The 23,822-nt window shown below is 37.5% G+C and overlaps 4 protein-coding genes across 5 annotated transcripts; 3 read left to right on the forward strand and 1 right to left on the reverse strand.

Moving 5' to 3' along the window:
• The first annotated feature begins 2,474 nt into the window (after nucleotides 1–2,474).
• Nucleotides 2,475–3,714, forward strand: LOC149379363 (nuclear transcription factor Y subunit B-1-like). Of its 2 annotated transcripts, none has more exons than XM_089602769.1 (3): nucleotides 2,475–2,707; nucleotides 2,867–3,107; nucleotides 3,221–3,714. In XM_089602769.1, exons 2-3 carry the CDS (start codon nucleotides 2,881–2,883, stop codon nucleotides 3,444–3,446), a joined length of 453 nt encoding a protein of 150 aa, XP_089458895.1. In that variant the 5' UTR covers nucleotides 2,475–2,707; nucleotides 2,867–2,880; the 3' UTR covers nucleotides 3,447–3,714. The 2 variants fall into 2 exon arrangements, with proteins under 2 accessions (XP_089458895.1, XP_089458894.1); XM_089602768.1 differs by having other exon boundaries at nucleotides 2,853–3,107; nucleotides 3,221–3,707.
• A 2,905-nt stretch (nucleotides 3,715–6,619) lies between these two features.
• Nucleotides 6,620–9,098, reverse strand: ABCG23 (ABC-2 type transporter family protein). The gene has a single exon (XM_089602766.1). It carries the CDS (start codon nucleotides 8,910–8,912, stop codon nucleotides 7,002–7,004), a length of 1,911 nt encoding a protein of 636 aa, XP_089458892.1. The 5' UTR covers nucleotides 8,913–9,098; the 3' UTR covers nucleotides 6,620–7,001.
• Nucleotides 9,099–10,235: 1,137 nt separating this feature from the next.
• On the forward strand, nucleotides 10,236–13,611 carry LOC149379365 (uncharacterized). The gene is made up of 3 exons (XM_089603996.1): nucleotides 10,236–11,480; nucleotides 11,586–11,685; nucleotides 13,046–13,611. The coding sequence occupies exons 1-3, from the start codon at nucleotides 10,236–10,238 to the stop codon at nucleotides 13,609–13,611; spliced, it is 1,911 nt and encodes a 636-aa protein (XP_089460122.1).
• Nucleotides 13,612–18,544: 4,933 nt separating this feature from the next.
• Nucleotides 18,545–21,902, forward strand: LOC149379366 (putative RNA-binding protein ARP1). Its single transcript, XM_089602226.1, has 6 exons — nucleotides 18,545–18,958; nucleotides 19,073–19,247; nucleotides 19,513–19,654; nucleotides 19,733–19,781; nucleotides 20,500–20,731; nucleotides 21,579–21,902. The coding sequence occupies exons 1-6, from the start codon at nucleotides 18,764–18,766 to the stop codon at nucleotides 21,596–21,598; spliced, it is 813 nt and encodes a 270-aa protein (XP_089458352.1). The 5' UTR covers nucleotides 18,545–18,763; the 3' UTR covers nucleotides 21,599–21,902.
• The last annotated feature ends 1,920 nt before the right edge of the window (nucleotides 21,903–23,822 follow it).

The following is a 23,822-nucleotide window of genomic DNA, read 5'->3' on the forward strand; positions in this document are numbered from 1 at the left end:
TGTATATTATTTTGCTTTTAAGTAATTAAAAAGGAAAAAAAAAGTATGATAAAAAAGAATAAGATTGGTTAGATAAAAAAAATAAAAATAAAAATTTGGTAATGATATAGTGAGAAAAATAAAACATTGATCTTCGCTGTTCACCATACGGGTGTTTAAGAAAAAAAAAATGTGAGAGAGAATCTATATGTACAAAAATAGTCCCACATGGGAAAAGTAATGTAGATATGTTGAAAAAAGTCTAAGTATAAATATGAAAGACAAGCTTAAAGTTTGCTATGAGTTAAACATTTCCGTTATATATCTTAAGGGAATCATCACTGGTCTCAAGGTTGTTCAACAAGTGGGTGAAACAACTTGTTTTGTTGAACAACTGATTGTTTTTAAGCAGTTTTAATTCAAGCGATAATCAAACAAACAAGTAAACAGAAGATAATAAAGAACGCAACAAGATGGTAACTTGTTCGACGATAAACCACCTACTCAGGGGGACTGATACGTTCGGGTGAAAACAATCCACTATATCAATCAGTCAAAAGAATAAGAATATTAAGTTTGATGAATCCTTCGCAAACACCCCTATCTTTGACTTCTCCAATGAATGTAAATCCGAGCTCCCCTCGGATTAGAGACTCACTCTCTCTGTTTCACTCAATCTTCTCCCAAAGATTATCAAGCACGCCAATGCAAATACACGCACTTACAAGCTCTGATCAAACAGTGATCCAAAAATTGAAAATACCAAGAAAAATAATTATCGATGATGATCTCCAAGGTAGAGAGACTAGTTCAAGGGTAAGACGGTGTGATGTGAGTGATTAACCTGATTCGCCACAAAGAACTTTATTACGTCAACACTAAAATCTCTCGCGAATCTGTTATTCTCGGAAACCAAATATTTGAGAATATCTCCCCATAAAGATATGAATAGAAAACAGGATATCTCCCCATAATTAAATGATGTATAATTAGCAAAAATATTATTTTGTTTAAATTAATTAAAAAAAAGAAAGAATAAAGAATCATATTGGTAAAAGAAAATGGTAATAAAAGAATTAAAAAAAAAACGTTGGTCTCTCTGCTGTTCACCATATGTGTGTTTAATAAAAAAAAATGTGAGAGAGAAATACAAATATAGTCCCACATAAGAAAGTAATGTAGACATGTTAGAAAAATCTAAGTATAAATGCCAAAGACAAGCTTAAAATTTCTTAACAATTGCAATGCAATAAACTTTAAGTTGTGATAACTTAAACACTGTAGTTAAACATCATCCTTCTTAACAATTGCAATGCAATGCAATAAACTTTAAGTTTTGATGGCCGCGATCATGCAGCTGCCCTAAAGGTCATTGACTAACGCGAACACTGTCGGTTCTTCCCCAAAAAGTATTGCCAAAAACGGCAACGCACATCTCTCGCCCTTCGCTGGTGTATGCACACCGCACACGATTCCCCGTCTGTGTAAAGGATCGTACTGCTTTGCTTGGAGATCGGATTTCTCATAAGCTCTTGAGTCAAAACGGTGTAAATTCACTAGGGATAGATGTGCAGCTAAAAAAAAGGTGTTTGAGTAAAAGCTTGTCTATCATGGCTATTCCCAAAATATATTTTGCAGTTTGGCAAATCATGGTAGAGGTTTTTATTAAGAAAAAATGTCTTTCACCCACACTATCTTGAATACTGGCATCAAATTTTTTTTAAATTTGTTAGGCCCCGTGATTCAATTGAACTGAATTTATGTATATACCCATAACAAATTAACAATAATGTTTGAAAACCGAGTGAGCCAGTGAGCCGAGTCCAACGCTCTCTTTTCTCTTTTAATTTAATTCATTTTTATTTCTTTTTCATGCGCTATAATTGTGCTCTACCGCCCAGCTGTATGGTTTAAATTTGGTGTCATTTTTATTCTCTGGGATAGAGTGGAACAGAAATCCTAGTCATGGTCCTGAAACGAACATTTCTTACCCCTTTTCGTATCGTATGTAATTGAGAATATTAAAACCTATCAAGAACAAAAGCATCAAACGCAAAATGTGTTTTAAAGAGTGACCTACCTACTGTTTTGGTTCTAAAATTTATCAATGGTAGATTTTGTAGCAATCATATTTAAACTTTTTCTAAATAGCTTCTTAAAAAGTCTCGGGAAGTTTAATGCCCGCACATGATTATATTCATGAATTAGCAATTTAAGATCATTATTAACAATAATTTTCATGCCCTCCTCGATGAAACAAAGTGAAGATTCGTCTAGAAAGAATTTAATTTCATACCGTCATATCAAAATTAAAATCAACGCATGGTAGACTAAATTATTATCATTTTTATTATTATTATTATTGTTATTATTATCTTGGGAGAAAAACGACAGTGAAATTCATTAAAAAGAGGTGTGAGCGAGAGGGTTGGTAGTGTAAACAAGTACAACACGGCACTATAAAAGGGAAGCCCAAGGAAACCCAAATAAAAGCCTCAACGAACGGTGGCGATAAGCATAAAAGCTTCACCATTCTTCTCTCCCAGCGTCAGATTTCATTTTTTCTTTCTTTCGAAACACAAAAAAAACCCATTTCTCTCTCTTTTCTTTCCAACCAATCCTCTTCTCTCTCTCTCTCCCTCCCTCTCTCCGCGCGCCAAATACAAAAGCAAACGAAAGAAGAACAACGACTTCTCTTTTCTCTCCTTCTCTCTACGTATTTCTAAAGGTAAGCACTCATTTCACACGCAACGCTCTCCAGTTTCCTCTCTCGCGAAGCTCGTTCATGGCGGACCTAGGGTTACGATTGCTTTGTATGCGTTTCTCGAGTGTGCGTGACCAATGCGCGTTGTTCGTTTTTTCAATTTCGGTAGTGCTGGAAATCTAGGGTTTCGGCAGATCATGGCGGCGGAGGTGCCGGCGAGCCCGACGGCCGGGAGCCATGAGAGCGGCGGCGAGCAGAGCCCGCGGGGGACGAGCGGCGTGCGCGAGCAGGACCGGTTCCTCCCGATCGCCAACATCAGCCGGATCATGAAGAAAGCACTCCCGGCCAACGGAAAGATCGCTAAGGACGCCAAAGACACCGTCCAGGAATGCGTATCCGAATTCATCAGTTTCATCACCAGCGAGTAAATTTTCCTTTCCTTAACTTAATCCTTTTTTTTTTTCTTTTCTCTTTTTGGTTCAATTGAATTATAAATTTTTCTGGTGAAACGAATTTTGGTCGTGAATGGGTGTTTAGGGCTAGTGATAAGTGCCAGAAGGAGAAACGAAAGACGATCAACGGGGACGATTTGTTGTGGGCGATGGCTACGCTAGGTTTCGAGGACTATATTGAGCCGCTTAAGATTTACCTGGGGAGGTACAGGGAGGTAAATTTCTTGCAAATATTTGTGCTCTTTCTTTCTTTCTTTTTTTTAGGATTTTCGTGTATTCGGCTAAAAAAGACGCTTGGATTTTTAGCTTAGAGGATGCAGGACCCGGAACGAATGCAACTTTCTATTTTATTGAATTTAATTGGATGCGGTTGCTAAAGTAGGTAATTAGGGATGGGAGAAAAGTGTTTGGAAAGATGGAACATACGAATTATTGTCGAGCTTTCAGTTTCATTACTTAGTTTCTTTTTATTTCCGAAGCGAGGAGCGAAAAAAGTCAGACTTTTGTGCATTCGCTGAATCTCTGGTCCAGCAAATGCTTTACGTGGTTTTTCGAGTACCATCTTAAGTTTTTTTTTTTTTTTGTTATCTGACGTGTTCTCTCTTTTGTATGTGCCGGGATTTCTTTTGATTTGGCGATTGCACTCTGACAGTTGGAGGTAAGATAATCTATTTTCTTGGTTTGTTGTCAGTAACACTTATTCTTAGCTTTCTTATAACGCGATTGAAACTTAGTACTGGTTCGTTGACAAACTCTATGTGCTGGCAGGGTGACACCAAGGGAACTGCTCGTGGTGGTGAGACCTCTGCTAAGAGAGAGGCTGTTGCACCTTCCCCGACTCAAAATCAGCAGGTCTAATTATATAAATGTTTGAGCTTAGACTTTTGGAAAGTAACATACTTTCTTTTTCCTGCAATAGTCCATCAAATAGTTAACTTAGTTTTCTTTTTGTTGTGTGAATAAACCGTGCAGTATGTTCATCAGGGATCACTGAGCTACATGAATCCTCAAGTAAGTTTCTATTCCTTTATCTTCTCAGATTCAGGGTCCTTAATTGAATGCATGATTTTATGTATTACTTTTCTCTTTTTCGGCTATGTGAAATATACAAAATGTTAGATTTTAATTGTATTTTCAATAGTTTAGATAGTGTAGAGCAGAGATTGCATGAAACGTTGTTCCTCTGTGTGTGTGTGTGTGTGAATAAGAAACAGTTGTCAACCATGAACGTTTACTTCGAAAGATCCATTTTTTTGCCTATGATGCTACAAGTTTAAAAAGGGTTAGTGTTGTAGAGCTTGTTTGGTTAGTCTTTGTATATTGATTTATCTTTATTTTTCAAAAATAACTATGATTTCACAGCCTTGCAGAAATTTCTCATCCATTACATGAAACACAGATAACTAGATGAATTTTCCTTCTTTGTTGTTTGTTTCTTTTGCTTGACATTAAAGAGAAGTATTAAACTGAGAAAACACGGGTTTAATAATTGTGGGAGAACTGAATGGTCCTGTCTGCTTATTGTGATTGTTTGCGATATCCTTATGTGTTTCACTTGTAAAGACATGAATAAATAAACAAAAATAATAATAATAAAGGTGACGAATGTATTGATGTAACTTATGCTTAAGGCTCCAAGTGAAAACGTGTTTGTGGTTCTATGCGTAGTCTGTTTGAAGAATTGGAAATGAATTAAAATTGAGTTGTGGTTCAGCATTGATTATAGTATTAGGTTGATCTAAGAAATGTATAGCAGCACATTAATGTGATGTCTCGTTCGCCAAGAGAGGTCCTAACTGATGCCAGAGTGGCTGAGGCTTGAAAATAGAATTTGGTACACCCATTGATTTGTATCCAGTCCCAGATGAGTCAACTAACAGTTCTTAAGATCTTTACCCACTGTTGCTAATTAGCTCTTAAGTGATATGGAATGGATAGCCACTTCCTTGAAACTTTTAAAAGTTGGCTATGGAATGATTTTGAACTGAATCATGTGTGACAAATCCATCATATTGTAGACTGATGTTATTTTCCAACACTTACAGCCTTCTTCGACACAACAGACAGATCAGGAAAGGTTTGACCTTGGTATGTGCATATCCCTTTTACCTTCTAAAAGCTAAAAGCATATTTGTTATAGTTAGGGTAGAATTTTGGAGAGCCTTCCATTTCTCGTTTCGTATCTTGCCTTGATGAAGACTACATAAGGAGATGTAACTGATGATTAGTAACACATTTATTGGATAAGCGCACACCCACCTGGAATATTTTTGGTTAAGGATGGAAAATGATTGCCTAGGAGAGACTTAAACATCCTATCTATCCTTTTCCAGTCAATTATCCAGAGACTCGAGTTAAATTCCCTGTCGTATATAAAACAATTATTTTTAAAAATATTTTTTTTCGAATTACACAGCACTAGTAACAGAAGATTACAAACATTGTGTGGTCAAACCTTGAGCCTTTAGCTCAGATAAATTAATGCTGGACGAAACTAAGAACCACTAGAAAGCATTCTGTTGCATATGTTTTTCTTCACACCTGAACTTTTCTTGAGCATGATCAGATTTCACTCTTTTAGATGTCCTGTTTAATCTTGCAAGGATTACTAGGGATAATTAATGATAATGGTTAAAATTCATAATGTCTTAGAACTATATATATATATATATATATATATATATGTATGTATATATATATATATATGTATGTATATATATACATATGAATGTATGTGTGTATGTATGTTGGTGTTATACATTTTCACTCTTTTCCTTGAAAAAATTGTTAGATGCAGCCAGCTAGATTGTAAGATAAAGGCTTTGATTGAAAAAAAAAAAAAAAAAAACCTTGGTTAGTTGTAGAATAGTTGTAATCAAGATTTCTTACCTGTGACTTGTTTTCAAAATTCAAATGGCTTCATAAGTAATTGAACCACCGGCTTAAGTATTCAGATTAGAGTTCTTACTTGATTTGATTATTGTTGAACTACTTGTATTCTGTTTCAATGACGGTGAACTTTTTTTTATCTGTTCTGGTGAACTGTATGATTGTTGAATGAAGTGTAAATTTTTTTGTAGTCTTTTATGATGTAGTGTCTAGAATTATCATGTTAAATACGTTGCTATAACTCTGTTTCTCGTATTTTGTTTCTTTCTTTTTGAATTGTTTTGCAGGGGCATATGATCATTCCTTCGATCCATGGAAATGAGTAGATACTATTTAGCTTCTCGGTCAAATGCGCACTCTGAAGGTGGCAACGTTGTGTAGAGTCACCATCAGTAATGTCTTTTTCAATTAATCTCTCGATTTCAATCTGAAGATTTTTTTTACTGTGTTGAAGGGTTCCTTTTTTTTATTGGGGTTAGGAATTTTTATCCTCTTAGTGAACTTGGCTCTAGTTGTATAAAGCAAGGTTTTGATTTTTCCAGCATGTATTTTCTCTAGTTCAGTTGACTCGACAATGGAAAATAGTCGTTTATTATTGCACGGCTTTGAAGTATTGTTTGGTAAGAGAATTTAAATCACATAGATTGCATGCTAGAATTCATATTTTCCCTATGCATTAGTCATTATTATTAATCAATGGAGAGCATGAAAGTCTATATAATATGAAAAAAAATTACGCTGCTCCCTTATGAGCATTTTTCTTTCCCTTCTAATGGTAATATGCTCAAATATAACTGAAGTCCTTGTACATCGTTTGGAGCTTTTACAAATGAAGAAAAATTGTTTAGTATGATAAAATCTTAATCTGCATATAGTTTTATGAAATATTAATCTGCGTATAGTTTATCACGGGCTGATTAAGACTAAGAAAATAAACTAAAAGTAGTTGTGTGGAGTTCAGCAACATAATTAAAGCTTCAAGACGTTGCTTTTGAAGCACTCCGAGAGAGAATGAGCCAACAAAGAGTACGATAAAGCACGAAGAATCCGAACATAATGGCGACGTTGGTCCAGCGTGGATCTTTGTCCAATCCTCTGCTCTTCAAGACATCGTTCCCGGTCATCAAACACACGGCTTCGCGATCGACGACACGGCGCCAAGAGAAGCACTCGTCTCTGAGGCTCCAGTACTCGTTGGTGAGCAGCGAGTCTAGCGGGTACCTGTAGAGAGACACGTAGTACATGAATAGCCAGTGCTTTGGAATGCTCTCCCTTGGGATGAAGTAGCCGGAGAAGAGAAAGAAGGCTCCGAGGACGGTGTTGTTGAGCGCGTTCCCGGAGATCAGGTCCGGCGAGACTGCGCTGAGGAAGAGGACGAGAGAGCTGGCCATGAGCACGATCTGCCACACGACGAGGACGAAGAAGGAAAAAGCTTGGAGGGACGGGTTTAGGCCCACGATCCAGTACACGGGGAGCGAGAAGAGGATCGAGACCACGAAGAGGAACGGGAAGAAGACGATCGTGTTGGCTATCACGTACGAGGAGACTCTGTAGCAACCTCTCGATGCCTCTTTCATCAGCACTTTCCTCTCTTGGAGGAATATCGGGAGAGCCTCAACGGTGGATGAGAGGAGAAAGCTGAGGCTGAACGCGAAAAGCCCTAGCCTCTCGTCGATCCCTCCTTTGTCTCTCCTTATCTTGACGTACACGGAAGCGAGCCCGAACCCGCCCACGATCGCCTGCATCGTCCGAGCCAGGAACAGCTGTTTCGTCCGGTAGATCACCTTCCAGAATCTCGAGCACAGACACGCGATCTCCACCAAGTTTCCGGTTTTGAGATGGCCCTCTTCTTCTTCTTCTTGATATTCGGACGAGGGGCGAGAGATTTCGAAAGCGCGACGGCGGTGATTGTCTTGTCCATCTTCCAGCGCTCTGACTATTTCCATGGCGAACTCGAGCGGGTTCAGCTGGGGAGGGATTTGCATCCCGAGCCTGGCTATGGAGTCTTCGAGGGACTCGAGGCTACCGATGTGGACCACGGAGCCGCGGGAGAGGATCAGGAAACTCGAGAGGCGTTGGAGGATCCGGTAACTCGGTTGGTGGATCGAGAGGACGATGGTCTGCTCTTTCCTTCTCGCGGCCGTCGAGAGAAGCTCGACGACTTGCAGGGCCGAAGAGCTGTCCAGGCCCGAGGTCGGCTCGTCCAAGAGCAAGATCCTCGGGTCGTTGATCATCTCGAGCCCGATCGAGACTCTCTTCCGCTCTCCCCCGGAGATTCCCCGGCTCTCTTCGTCCCCGACGAAAGTGTCTGCAACGCCGACGAGGCCGAGCTCTCTCATCAGCTTGTCGACCCTCGCCTCCCTCTCATTCGGCTCGGTTCCCACGAGCCTGAACTTCGCTCCGAACATCAGCGTCTCTTTCACCGTGAGCATCGGAAGCAGAGAGTCCTCTTGTTGGACGAACCCGCATATCCTCCTCAGCTGGGACGGGTCGACGACGTGGCGATCGTTGATGGAAATGGCTTTCACGTCGAAATTCTTTTTCACGCCGAGAGCGCGTCCCGAGAGCACGTTGAGGAGGGTCGACTTTCCGGTGCCGCTGGGACCCACGACAGCGAGAATCTCCGAGCTTTTGGCGGAGAACGAGACGGAGTTGAGAATGCGAATTGGCTCGGGCTTGTGGAGAAACGGAAGAGAGATTTTTGGATGACAAGTGTAGGAAAGGTTTTTGACGCTCAATGTGTAAGTGGTTTTGGCATTAATTGGAGACAACTGTGGAGAGCAATAGAGAGAAGAAGAGCTTGTTGTGGAGTCTCTATTAGAGTCTGTGGTTGAAAAGAATATGGGCGAGTCTTCCTCGTTGCTTTGTTGCTTGAGACAACCAGCCATGCCTGTAAAACTTTTTTTTTTTTTTTTTTTTTGCCTAAATGATAGAGCCTTTCACATATGGCGTCTGTGAAAGGCAGATGATTTCGGATTGGTATGAGCAGATTGGAATGTCCCAATTTTTTCTTGGAGGTTAGAACAAATCAAGAATATTTGTCAAGTGATAATGTTTTTCCAGAGTTTTTATAGTTACGCGACTCTCTAGTTGGCAGGGTTTGGTCATCTGAGAAGGTACCATTTCAAGTACATTAACTCTATTTTATCACGTAGTTTATTGCCTTACAAAATTGCCATATTTTCAGATATCCTGCTAAAAAGGAAAATACTTACTCGTGCGAATTATTGGTCAAAGTCTTGTTGAGCTATATGTGTTTGGGTGGGTGCTACGTATGACACAACAAGAAACTTTTTTTTTGTTTATATAGTGTTTTTGTTATTGTCCATATTTGCATGAGTTGACGAGGTTATTAGTTTGACTTCTATAATATAGAAAGAGAGAAAATACAAACGTTACCTTTAGATGGAACGAGCATTTTACTCCGGGCTTTGCAGCGGAATTAAATTTCATATACTTAATTTCTATAATGAAATTTAGATTTTACAATGTTAAAGATATATATAAAAAAAATAAAAAATAAAATTGTAGTTGACTATAAAATACACATGTGTACTTTAAAAGAAAATATATATAATAAAATGGCAGTATAGTAAAACAGTCAAAATGAAATTATGAAATTATGAAATTTGTTTTTAGCCAATGTTTGACAATTTTTAGGGATATAGTTAAATGGTTTATGTGACAATAATTAAGGTCTGCTTTGCCTTTATTTATTAACAAATTCGAAACTTTCTCTCTCCTATTTTTTTTTCAAATAATTTTTTTTGCATCAAAACTTCAAAAATTTGTATCTTTCTCATACGAACTCGAAATTGGTTGATTCCAAATCCTACGGATTCGTGACGCCGAGATCTTCAAAAATAAATCCATTGTGTTTGATGAAAAATCATGTTTAATACCATAGATGTAGAAAAATCATGTTACTACCTTAAATATGGAAATAACTTAAATTTATAAAAAAAAATTAATGGAAATGTAAATATAATTGTCGACAGTTTTACTGATTTAATTAGTTAGATTTATTTGTCCCTGTAAATATCTTATTCTGTTATAATTAGTTAGCTTGTTGTAGGTTGTTTCCTATTTTTTCTCCTCGTTATTCTAGGTCAGTTATTTCCTCAGTCTTGTATTTATATTCGATTGAAGCTTAATAAAAATTAATTCATTCCGGATTCATTCTCTTTCAACCTTTATGGTATCAGAGCCTTATGGCTAAGCCGAACCATGATACCCCTGGTTCATCTTCCATAAACCTAAACAATGAATCCTTTCAAAATATATCCATCACTTCTCACAAGTTGAACGGAAATAATTTTCTACAATGGTCACAATCTGTGAAATTGTTCATTCGCGGACGTGGCCAGTTTGGCTATCTCTCTGGCTCCATCACAAAGTCAGCCAATGAGGGTAAAGAATCTGAAAGATGGGAGGCAGAGAATTCGATGATTATGTCAAGGCTGATCAATTCTATGGAACCGGGTGTAGGCAGAACCTACCTGTTTCTTCCCACGGCTCATGACATTTGGAATGCTGTGAACGAGACCTATTCAGATCTCGGGAACGCAGGACAATGGTTTGAGCTTAAAACTCAGTTATGGAGGCTGAAGCAAGGGGATAAAACAGTCACTCAATACTACACGGATTTGAAGACTCTCTGGCAAGAAGTAGACATGTTCAACGATTATGAATGGAGTTGCCCTAAAGACCGAGCTCTCTTCCAGAAGATGATGGAGAAGGAACGTGTCTTTGAATTCCTTGTCAGGCTTAACAAGGAATTGCATGAAGTCAGAGGACGTCTCCTCGGTCGTGATCCATTACCAAGCACAAGAGAAGTCTTCTCCGAGGTTAGAAGAGAGGAGAGTCGGAGAACAGTCATGCTCGGGGGATCTTCACCAACTACCACCGAGTCTTCAGCGTTATTCTCAGGTCAGCCACCACGTCGCAGTGATCGTCGCAATGACAAAGACCGACCCATCTGTGAGCACTGCAACAAGCCAGGACACGTGAAGGCTAAGTGCTGGAAGCTACATGGAAAGCCAGCGGACTCACCAACCCCTCGGAAGGGATTCCATGCTTCCTCAGAAGAGCCAAGAGCTTCTGAAGAGTCAAAACCACCCTCAGAGCAATCTGCCTTCAGCAAGGAACAACTAGAGCAATTGTATCAACTTATGAGTTCTCATTCACTATCCAACAACCCTAACTCATCTTCTTATATTGCTTCCTCATCATTAGCTCAGAAAGGTACGTATCCCACAGCTTTCATAGCCGGTTCTAAAACAAACCCTTGGATCATAGATTCAGGAGCAATCGATCACATGACCGGTAGTTCTTCCATATTCTCATCCTATTCTACACTATCTGGTAATCTGAAAGTTAAAATTGCTGATGGTTCACTTACCTCTATAGCTGGAAAAGGCTCGATCATTATTTCGCCCTCTTTCACCTTGATAGATGTTTTACATGTCCCAAAACTCTCTTGTAATCTCCTTTCAGTGAGCCGAATTATTCATGATTGCAAATGCATTGCTACAATAACATTTGCTAGTTTTGAATTTCAGGACCCACGTTCGGGGAAGATGATTGGCAATGCTAAGGAGGTTGACGGACTATATCACTTGGTCACGGAAACTTCGTCAGATAAACAAGTTCAGAAACCAAGTTGCTTTACTACCTTGTCCTGTGAAAATGAAATAATGTTGTGGCATTATAGGTTAGGTCATCCTAGTTTTAATTACCTGAAATATTTGTTTCCGAGTTTTTTCAAAAATAAAGATGTGTTTTCTTTTCAGTGTGAGGTTTGTGAACTTGCAAAACATCATAGATGTGTTTATCCATCTCTTAAATATATGCCGTCAAAACCTTTTTCTCTTGTGCATAGTGATATTTGGGGTCCCTCTAGAGTGAAAACAACCTCAGGATCTAGATGGTTCATCACATTTATTGATGATCACACTAGAGCCACATGGATATACCTCTTGAAAGAAAAATCCGAGGCAGCACAAACCTTTAAAAATTTTCACTCAATGATCAGCACTCAATTTCAAAAGAATATTCAAGTTCTTCGAACAGATAATGGTCGGGAATATTTTAACTCTATCCTAGGTGAATTTCTAAAACAAAAAGGGATTATTCATCACAGTTCTTGTGTTGATACTCCCCAACAGAATGGAATTTATGAAAGGAAAAATAGACATTTGTTAGAAGTGACTAGGTCTTTATTGTTTGCTATGAACGTCCCTAATCGATTTTGGAATGAAGCCCTTCTAACAGCAGCCTATTTAATCAATCGAATGCCAACTAGAGTTCTACATTACATTACTCCTTTGCAGGCTTTAAAAAATGCTTTTCCTGAGAATCGATCTTTCACCGAGTTAACTCCTCGCATATTTGGTTGCATTGCATTTGTCCATATACATGATCATAATAGAGGGAAACTTGATCCTAGAGCTCATAAATGCATTTTTCTAGGTTTCTCACCAACTCAAAAAGGGTATAAGTGTTTTGATCCTAAAACTGGAAAGTATTTTGTAAGTAAGGATGTGACTTTCTTTGAAAAACAACCTTACTTTGATAAAAAAAAAAAAAAAAAAAAAAAAAAAAAAAAAAAAAAAATCCACTCCGAATGAAGATGAGGCTGAACACAATTTCTGGGAATACATGTCTTTTCCAAAATCGGTTGTAAATGAATTAGATGAATCAAATATTCCTGTAACTAATTCTCAGATTTCACAACCTGTAAATTCACAACCTCATAAGACTCGGGAAGAAATCAACTTGGAAAAAACTGCTGAACTTCGTGTTTATACTAAACGAAGGACCCGACCTTGTGCTATTCCGCCAGCCCCTGAGGTATGTCAAACATCTGACTCGACTGAGGTTCAAGGTACTTCGATTCTTACTCCTATTCCATTTCAAAACCCTGAGCCTGATGATCCCATAGCCCTTCGTAAAGGTGTTCGTACCTGCACCACTAAACATCCTATTTCCAACTTTGTGTCTTACCATAAACTCTCACCAGATTTCCGAGCCTTTTCCACCAGGATTCTGAATGATGAACTTCCTAATTCGATACATGAGCCTCTAGAGGTTCCGAAATGGAGGGAGGCGGTTTTGGAGGAAATGAGGGCTCTAACGAAGAATGAAACTTGGGATTTAACATCATTACCCACAGGGAAGCGCTTGGTTGGCAGCAAGTGGGTGTTCACAATCAAATACAACTCAGATGGTTCGATAGAGAGATACAAAGCAAGGCTTGTGGCAAGAGGCTTCACTCAAACTTATGGTATGGATTATGAGGAGACATTTGCTCCAGTGGCAAAACTGAACAATGTGCGTGTTCTTCTCTCACTCGCAGCGAATCTGGACTGGCCCCTGAGACAATTTGACGTGAAGAATGCCTTTCTAAATGGTGAGTTAGAAGAAGAAGTGTATATGGAGGCTCATCTGGGTTTTGAAGATATGAAGAATGATGGAAAAGTCTGCAAGTTGAAGAAATCCATATATGGATTGAAGCAATCTCCGAGAGCTTGGTTCGAGAGATTCACCAAGGCAGTGAAGGCACATGGTTACTCTCAGGCTCACTAAGATCATACTATGTTCTACAAACACAATAATGGTAAAATTGCTATTTTAATTGTGTATGTAGATGACATTGTTATGACAGGAGATGATAGCCACGAGTTAGACAAGCTTCAGACTTTCCTATCGAGTCAATTTGAAGTAAAGGATCTGGGGCAACTCAAATATTTCCTAGGGATGGAGGTGGCTAGGTCCTCAAAGGGCATAGTTATCTCACAAAGGAAATATGTTCTAGACCTTTTGAAGGAGACCGGACTGCTCGGATGTAGACCAGTAGCAACTCCGATTGATCCCAACCATAAACTCGAGAAAGAAGATGGAGGCAAGCCAGTTGACAAGACCCGGTATCAGAAGCTGGTGGGGAAACTGATTTATTTGACTCATACAAGACCTGATATTGCTTTTTTAGTGAGCTTGGTCAGTCAATTCATGCATTGTCCCTCGGAGAAGCACTTACAGGCAGTCTACAGGATTCTTCATTATTTAAAAGGGGTCCAGGAAAAGGGATCATGTTCTCCAAGAATGGAAGCAGAAGGGTGGAGATCTTCACTGACGCTGATTGGGGCGGGAGTTCAACTTATAGAAGATCTACCACCGGCTATTGTTCCTTTGTGTGGGGCAACTTAGTCACTTGGCATAGCAAAAAACAACCGGTGGTCTCGAGGAGCAGTGCTGAGGCAGAATTTAGAGCTATGGCTCAAGGAGTATGTGAGCTCCTGTGGATTCGGAAGATCTTAGAAGAGCTAAAGGTGGAAAGAGATAGACCTATGAAGTTATACTGCGACAACAAATCTGCCATCAGTATTGCTCAAAACCACCGGCTATTGTTCCTTTGTGTGGGGCAACTTAGTCACTTGGCGTAGCAAAAAACAACCGGTGGTCTCGAGGAGCAGTGCTGAGGCAGAATTTAGAGCTATGGCTCAAGGAGTATGTGAGCTCCTGTGGATTCGGAAGATCTTAGAAGAGCTAAAGGTGGAAAGAGATAGACCTATGAAGTTATACTGCGACAACAAATCTGCCATCAGTATTGCTCAAAACCCAGTACAACATGACAAGACGAAGCATGTTGAAATAGATCGTCATTTCATCAAAGAAAGATTGGAAAATGGCGACATCTGCATGCCCTTCGTTCCCTCATCATAACAGCTTGCAGATGTCATCACTAAAGGACTGTTTACTACCATGTTTGAAGGTTTTCTATCCAAGCTGGGAATGATCGATATCTATTCGCCAGCTTGAGGGAGGGTGTCGACAGTTTTACTGATTTAATTAGTTAGATTTATTTGTCCCTGTAAATATCTTATTCTGTTATAATTAGTTAGCTTGTTGTAGGTTGTTTCCTATTTTTTCTCCTCGTTATTCTAGATCAGTTATTTCCTCAGTCTTGTATTTATATACGGTTGAAGCTTAATAAAAATTAATTCATTCCGGATTCATTCTCTTTCAACCTTTAATAATGCATTAAACATAATTTTTCATCAAACACAATGAGTCTATTTGATTTCGGACTGACTTATTGATTGAGTTTAAATTAAAGCTTGTAAGTCTGATTCGGTGATGATTCTCGTTGGCTGATTGATTGAACTTGTTATGATTTCGAGATTAATAAAGAAATTGCAGAATAGGCGAGTTTGCCCGGTTTGAACTTTGAAGGCAATAAGAAGAATCATTAAACGAATTTAAGAAGACCACTCAACTATCTGGTTCGGCAACTCATTACTTGGGGCTATGATGCGCGGTGACTTGTTGTGGTTTTGGGTCAAAGTCAATGCAGCAATGAGGGTAAAGCGGTGTCAAAGTGCCAATGGAAAACCAACGTGTAAGAACCGAATGCAAGGGACCCTAAAAGCAGGGTAATCCAAAAGTCTAGTATGAGCCAAAGCAGGCCCTACCCAAGTATTAAGCATGTTAGGCAAGGGCCTAGAGCCTCGTATCGTTGAAAAATAAAGGTCCATTTTCAAATACGAAGGCCCAATATATATAGAATTATTACAAAAGACATATCACTATACTGTTTCTTCTAAAACTGAATCCTAATACTCAATTACAAAGGCCCATTTTCATATACAAAGACCCAACATATATGGATACAAAAAAAGGCTACTACTTCTTTTAAATTGGAATCTTCAAATACAAAGGCCTACCATTTTTATTTGTATTACGAATTAGAGTGGAGAAATGGACTCAAGTAGTAGCAACTTTGATATTTTTGACCAAAATAAACAAAACTATGTTTTTGGACACTTCTAGTAGTAGGCCATGTGAGTAACTACAAAAATACCCTCTTTATTTCAAAATCTTTTTACTCAACCCCTCATTTCCACTCTTCTTTGGCACAAAAACAAACAAACAAAAAGAGAAGAGAGAAGAGAAGAGAAGACCACCGCCTCTTCTTCAACCACCACCTCTTCCTCCACCGCCACGTCATCACCATCATCATCGTCGTCGTCATTTTTTCTTCCTCTGATGGGGCTGAGAATGTTCTCGAAGGCTTCGAGGTCTCACTCACGGATGTTCTCTAATGGCGACAAAGGTCCGCTCTAGCGTTGACCTGACGCAATCCTCGACGACATGGAGCTTTGCTTCGGCGGCTGCTGCGAGGCTTTACCGAGACTTGGTCAATCTGAACAGACCCCCAACCCTAGCCTAATCTGAACACAAGTTGAGAAAGAAGAAGAAAAATAGGCGAGTTTAAGTCCGTTTTTTTCATTTTCTTCGTCGATGACGGCGCTGACTTTGATAGAGTTTGGATTTTGCGTCTGAACAGCGTTTGGGTTTTGCATCACGCAAGACAAGGATACAATTTATGAAGCTACAAATTTTTTTTAAAAGACTTGTTATTTGTTTGTTATTTAACTATGGATGTTTCCTTCTCGGCTGAATCTTCATTTCAATGCTTGAATTACTTGTGTGAGAGAGAAAAGAGAGTATTCACTTAACCGTGTTTCTTTTTTAAAGAGAGTATCACATGTCTACAATTTTATGTAATTGTAGACATATGTGTCTATAATTTCGATAATTATAGACATGTATATCGATAATTTCTTTAATTATAGACATGCATATCTATAATTTCTTTAACTGTAGACATGTATATCTATAATTTCGTTAATTGTCGACATGTACGTGTATGTCTACAATTTCGATAATTGTAGATGTGTAATTGTAGATATAAATGTCTACAATTTCGATAATTCTAAACATATATGTCTATAATTATAAAAAGAGATTTATGGACGTGAAGAGTTTGTTCCTCGTCGGCGTCGGACATACATGTATGTCTACAATTTTAATAATTGTAGACAACATGTACATCTACAATTTCGATAATTGTAGACAACATGTACGTCTACAATTTCGATAATTGTAGATATGAATGTCTACCATTTTAATAATCCTAAACATATATGTCTATTATTATAAGAAGAGATTTATGGACGTGAAGAGTTTGTTCCTCATCGGCACCGGATGTCTTTTTTCGTGTTGGTGCGGATTTTGATGACAACCGCGAAGGCGGAGGCCGGAGGACCTAGTGGGTGCTGAAGGAGAGGGTTCATGTTGTGGAGGTACGGAGAAGATGAGGCCGAGGGAGGTGGTATCGAATATGACAGACGAGAGGGAAAGAGAACATAAATAGAAAAGAAAAAAAACAAAAAAAAAGAAAGAAAAAACATAGGGAAAGAAAGAAAAAGAAAAATAATGTAAAAAAAATAAATTTAAGGGTAAAATAGACATTGCATATTAGGCATATTATTAGAGGCGTCCAAAAATATAGTTTGATTTTTTGGTACAAAATATCAGAGTTGCTACTACTTGAGGTCATTTCCAATTATTAGAGTGTTGTTAAAGTTATGTTATTAGTTATGTGTAACTGCATAAAAAAAATAAAATAAAAAAACTATATATAAAAAAAACATATTTTAAAGTGTTGCTATTAGTTAGTTTATTTTAATAAAATAATTTTTATTTTGTACTTGTGTCTACTCATTGGATTTATGAATAAAAAAAATGGAAATATATTAGGCACCCAAAGTAAGATATCAATGACCATTTTTTATTTATTTTTATAATTCATTAAGGGATCATAATATTTGGATCTTTAATTAAAAGAATGATAGTGAAAAAAAAATTAATACTATTTTATAATATATATATGTTTTCCAAAAAGACCTAATTTCTTTTGCCTTCGCCTGAGGCATCGGTATATGTTGGGCCGACTTTGTGTCGTAGGCAAGGGAACCTCAAAGGAAATGGTGTTAGCTCTTTTGTAAAATTAATAAGTTCTCAAATAAATAGGGTCACAATAAATAGTTAGCTATTATGTAAACAGCTAAAAAGACCTTGAAACTATGTGTACCTTTCAGGATAGGTCAACATGTACATACTATATACTACATAAAATTTATATTTCCATCATAGATTATAATCGAACGAATATTAGATGCACATTCCTTCCTTATCCTTTTATTCTGCTGTATATAGAAGAAAAAATATTGTTTATATATTTCAACTCTTATCGCCTGCAATAAAAAAAATAATAAAGAAGAAAAAAGAAATAAAGAATATAAATTATATAATATAAACAGATTGCTAGCTTGGTTTACAAGTGCATGTCCCATCGAAATGAGCGTATAGGAAGTTTAGTCTAATTATTTTTTCAGCTCTCGAGCAGAATGTTAGAACTGATTAATGTAAACAAAATTATTAATATATATATATATATATATACACACACACACACACATATGCAGACACGTATACATATAATTACTTGACTGAGATAGCGCGTGAAAACACGCGCATGAGAAGTCGCTTTGATCTATTGTTAAGGAATAAGGATAGTAGGAAATATAAATATACGTATAATGCAGAGAATCCAGTGAGAAATGGGGTTATTTCAAATCAAAATATAAAAAAGCAAGGATTCAAAATAGGTGTTAGTGTTCTCACGTTGATAGATAATCAGCCTCACTATTGGTCTATCTGTCTCTCTGCCACTCTGTCTGTCTCTAATTCCCATTATATTAACCCCACCTTCCCTTCACACCCCTATTCTATACATATAATACAAATCCCTTCAAATTATTCCACTTCTCTTCTTCTCAAACCATCTCTCTCTCTCTCTCTCTCTCTATTAGATCGATCGGTGATTGAGAGCATGACAATGACGAGCAACAACAACAATGCGAGCGGGCAGTTCGGAGACACGACGCTGACGAAGGTGTTCGTGGGAGGTCTGGCGTGGGAAACTCCAAAGGAAGCGCTGAGAGAGCACTTCCACGGCTGCGGTGAGATCTTGGAGGCCGTCATAATCTCCGACAAGCTCACCGGCCGATCCAAGGGCTACGGCTTCGTAAGCAAGCCAACCACTCACTAGCTCCTATACTACACTATTTCATTCATTCACACACTACATATGTGAATTAATATACAATGTGTCTATGTCTATGTCTATGTGTCTATAAAGGTCACATTCAAGGAGGCCGAGGCCGCGAAGAAGGCGTGCGAGGACGCGACCCCGACAATCAACGGCCGTCGAGCCAATTGCAACTTGGCCTCTCTCGGCGCTCGTCGCCCGAGATCCTCCTCCAACACCCCTCTTCCCACGCCTCCACCGCCGCCGCCACAACCACAACAACAAGGTAAAAAAAAAATAAAAAAATTACATTTTTTTTTTCAAACATGCAATACTAATTTTGGATGTTGTTTGATACGAATATGACAGTATTATGAGATTCCATCTCAAAATCAATAAACACTTATTAATTTTCATTCATTTTTTCGACGCGTGAAAGTACTGTGGAATTTCATCTTAAAACCGAAACAAACACTTGTTAGTTCTCATTCGTTAAGAAGAATAATATTGTGTTTTATTTGGTTTGTTTTGTTCTGCTTGGATTGGTTAAGTTTCCAACGTTGGAGCGAGGTGTATGTCGCCGGCACCTGCGAATCACGTGCAGTGGTATTATCCCACGACCACCACACAAGCCCAAGCCCAAGCTCAAATCATGCCGTACCATCAACATCAACACCCTCTTCCTTATTACGGGTAAATATATCTATTTTCTCATTTCATAATTCATTTCTTTTTAGATAAACAATAATAAATAAATAAATATCCATGTAGGTACTCTCCGAATCCCACCTACATTGCAGCTGATATCAGTTACAATCATGTAAGTGCTGGCTCGGATCTTACCTTACTACAACTGTCCTCCCCATATATATTTATATAAAAGTAGATATATTCCGTAACCTTTATTTTATTTTATTATTTGTATTTTTCATGTCCCTTGATTTAAGTGCACAAGCATGGGATCAAATTTTGGCCTTTTGATGCTTCCAAACTTTTATATTCCAACAGCTTTACATGGTCCCTTACAAGACAACTGTTTCCATAATACCGCTTTTAAAAATTAATTGAGTCCCATTGCCTATTGTTCAAGTCATCCCATCTCCTTATTCCCTTATTTCAATAACGAAGGTCAGAAGTTTAACAACTCTAAATAATAACAATTAGTGTACGCTATCAGATTTGGTCAATTAATAAAAATAGGCATGAATAATTTGCGGTTTGGTCTAAAACTATTTGACTAATTAAATTACGTGAAACAGTGATACTAAATTGAAAATAAACTAAAGGTAATGATATCCAAAATAGAGTTTCTCCTTACAAAACGCTTTCAAACTATTTTTTTTCATCCCATTTTATAAGCTAACCAACTTCTTAATTAATATTCTAAATTTAACCCTTAATTTATCTATTTATTATTTTTATATCCCTAATATCTCAGGTCCTAACAAACAGCTCTGTCCGAGTTGTGTCAAATGAGATTGAAATTCTAATATTGAGTATCAAATTTTTTATTTTTTTTTCCCCCTTGTGAATTATAGAAGCTGAGCTACAGCGGTGGGACGTACATGGGTGGGCATTTCTCTCAGGTGTACCCAGGCCCAGGGCAAGCTATGATGGGTGCGAATGCAGTGATGCCAATGTATCCAATGTATCACTACCATCAATCCCACACAATGGGCCTTCCCGCCCATATGTTCCCCACACCTTCTGGCCCCATCACCGCTGGCCCACCCATCATTTCCAAGCCCCCTTCTATTGCGCCTAACGCAGGTACTAGTTTTATCTTGTCACTAATTTTATAATATTTTCTCACTTTTCACCAAAAGATTAATTTAATCCAAAATACAACCATCTATGTCAATAATGTTGACATCTATTTTTGCACTTCACTGTTAGATATCAACATTGTTGACATAGATGATGGTATTTTGTGCCAAATTAATCTTTTGGTAAAAAAGCGAAAAAAGGTTATGAAATTGTTGGCAACGAGGCAATTTCTCTTTTATCTTCTACTCGGGTTTTTTTATTTATTTTTATATGTATCTTCTATTCGGTTGGAGCTTAACAGAAAGCCAACGATCAAAAGCAAAAAAAAATAAAATTAAATAAGTCGTTATAAATCTTGGTCAAATATGTTGTTGTCACTTGTCACATGAATTTAGAAGAGAGAGAGAGAGATATATATAACATGTTCATGTACATAACGATGATGATGATGGTAGATATGTGGAATAATCTGTCACGTGAGGATGGTTGATTGCCAACTGTCGTTTTTGGAAAGTAAACGTGGGTGTCATACTTACAAAAGCATGAGTTTTTTTTTTTTTTTTTTGAAAAAGAGAGAGAAAGTCTTTTTTTTTCATATTATACGGCTAACGTGGAGTCACTTTTACAGAGATTTGGTGCAAGTGATTTATATTTGAGAGATTTTCTGTCTTCAATTAGTGACAGCATAGCTATATTTTGTTTGAGTCATTTATAAATGTGTGAAAGTGAAACACACGCAAGTGATTTATGGGCAATTCATAATTCTCTTATAATTATGTATTTATTTCCTTTATTTTAATGCAATAGCGTATTATAAAAGATGGAGCAAAAAACTGATATTGCAAGACAGTTTGCTTGGCTGTGGAATAGGTACAACAGTTGGCATGGTTGAGAGCTTTAAAAAGGGCACTCCTTATTAGTTGGCAATAACAAAAATCGGTGGAACGTGGTGGCTGCTCAGAACAACATTATTATTTCTGATCTGTTGTGGCTCTTCTTTCTCAAGAAACAAAATTAATTAATTTATTATTTAATGAAAAAAAAAACAAATTATTATTCTTCCTAGGTGTTTGATAAGATTCTTTCATTATTCTGTTCCCTTGCGTTTCTCTGTCCATCATCTCTAACATCTCAGCCTGAGCTGTGAACCATTGAAAGATATGTTATTTTGTAACAGGAAGCAGTCCATGTGTATGGTATCATTATCAATTATAATTAATCACCCACATCTTGTGGGTTTTGGCTTCTTTTTTTTTTTTTTTTTTTTTTGCTTCACTGAACTGATTCTCTCTCTCTCTCTCTCTCTCTCTCTCTCTCTCTCTCTCTCTCTCTCTCTCAACAGATGCATATTTTGAAGAACACTACTTCGAATATGATATGACCAACCAACAAATAGTAGCTAGCAATTCTTTGAAAATATTGTTGTTAGAAATAGCTTTGTTGGATTCTTTGTAGCATAAGCTTTAGTTTGTCAAAACAAATTGTAACAAGTATTAAAGTCAAAACTTTAAAAAATTATTCGATCAAGTTAAAGATTCGGGGTACTTAAATATTTTTCCTCCCGCGCGAAAAAGAAACTAAACAACCCGTTTAGTTTCGATTTGTATGGACGAATAAGATCGGATTTGTATATAGAATCCGACTTACTAGGTTTCACGAGAGATTAAAAAGTGGATAACTTAAAACTACCTAGGGTTTGTTTTGCGATCACTTCACTTTCATGTTTGGTTAATTCACGCAATCATAGCTTTGTGTTCGTCTTTCTGCCTTAAAGATCATCATCGACAACGAACTCAAAGAACCTTGCAATTTTTGTACCGTCGTATTAAGTGATGAGAGCGTATTTTTGCATTGACGTGCTTGTCAATCTTATGAAGAAGATCGGGTGAAAGTAAGAGGGAGTCTCAAATCTAAGGGGAGCTTAGATTTCAAAATTCATTGCAAAGACGAAGATGTTTGCAAGGGACTTATCAAACTTAATATTCCTGCACCTTTGACTTTTTGAATTAGTGGATTGCTTTTCACTCCGTACGTATCGTCCCACTGAGTAGGTGTATTTTCACCGAACATGGTTATTAATTACGTGTATCTTTTACTGCCTTCAGTTTTATTGTTTGATTGATTGTTAATTCAATTAATCCCGCTAAAATCAATCACTTGTTCAACAAGTAGTTCCAATAACTTAGTTGAACAACCATCTAAACTCACGTCACGTAATTTCAAACTTGGACTAAGTATATTAAATTCAACGGTTATATCAGTATGCATATTTGACTGGAATACACGCTAAACCTCTTTTTAGGCATGCCTTGGGTCATTCATAAAAAATAAAAATAAATCGGTTATAATAGAAATTAAATTAATTAAAGAAAAAAAATAAGCTTAGTATAATTTTTTCAAGATCTCTAATATTTTGTGGTACCTAGTACAATCTAGTTGATAATTTCACTCCACTTTCAAAATCCAGTAATTTGTAACACCAGTGTCACAAAATCCGGTATTTCATATTAGTATATTGCCACAAAAGATAAAATATAGGATTTCGTGACACTACTATCACAAAATTTTGCATTTTGTGATACTACCAGTGACGGATCTAGAAAAGCTTATCAGGGAGGACAAATTTTTAAAAAAAAATCAGGGGGGGTTAATTTGAAAAAAAATTCAAGTGGGGCTAATTTGTAAACTTTTAGGATAATTTTTTTAAATTTTTTAAAAAATGGACTAATTTTTTTTTTTTTTTTTAAATGATGGACTCCATCCATGTAGATCCGTCACTAGATACTACTATCACAAAATAAGTAAAACATCATGAAATAAAAAAATTGTCACGAAATTTTGAAAAAGTAGAGAATTATCATCTATGTCATCTCATTCTACTTAACTACAAATTAAAAATAATTAACGCGAACTAAACTTTAAGACACAAAGAAGTTGAAGTCGCCGCCGAATCTCTATTGCACTCCAAATTCACATGTCCCTATCACGCAAGCCGAATCTCCATCGTCGTCAGTTGAAGTTGCGAGCCGCAAGGCCCTTTCATCCGATTCATCAGAGAGAGAGAGAGAGAGAGAGAGAGAGAGAGAGAGAGAGA

The sequence above is a fragment of the Urtica dioica genome, chromosome 12 (genome assembly GCF_054948205.1).
Source record: "Urtica dioica subsp. dioica isolate 48M chromosome 12, U.dioica_male_clone48M_v1_H2, whole genome shotgun sequence".
NCBI lineage: Eukaryota > Viridiplantae > Streptophyta > Magnoliopsida > Rosales > Urticaceae > Urtica > Urtica dioica.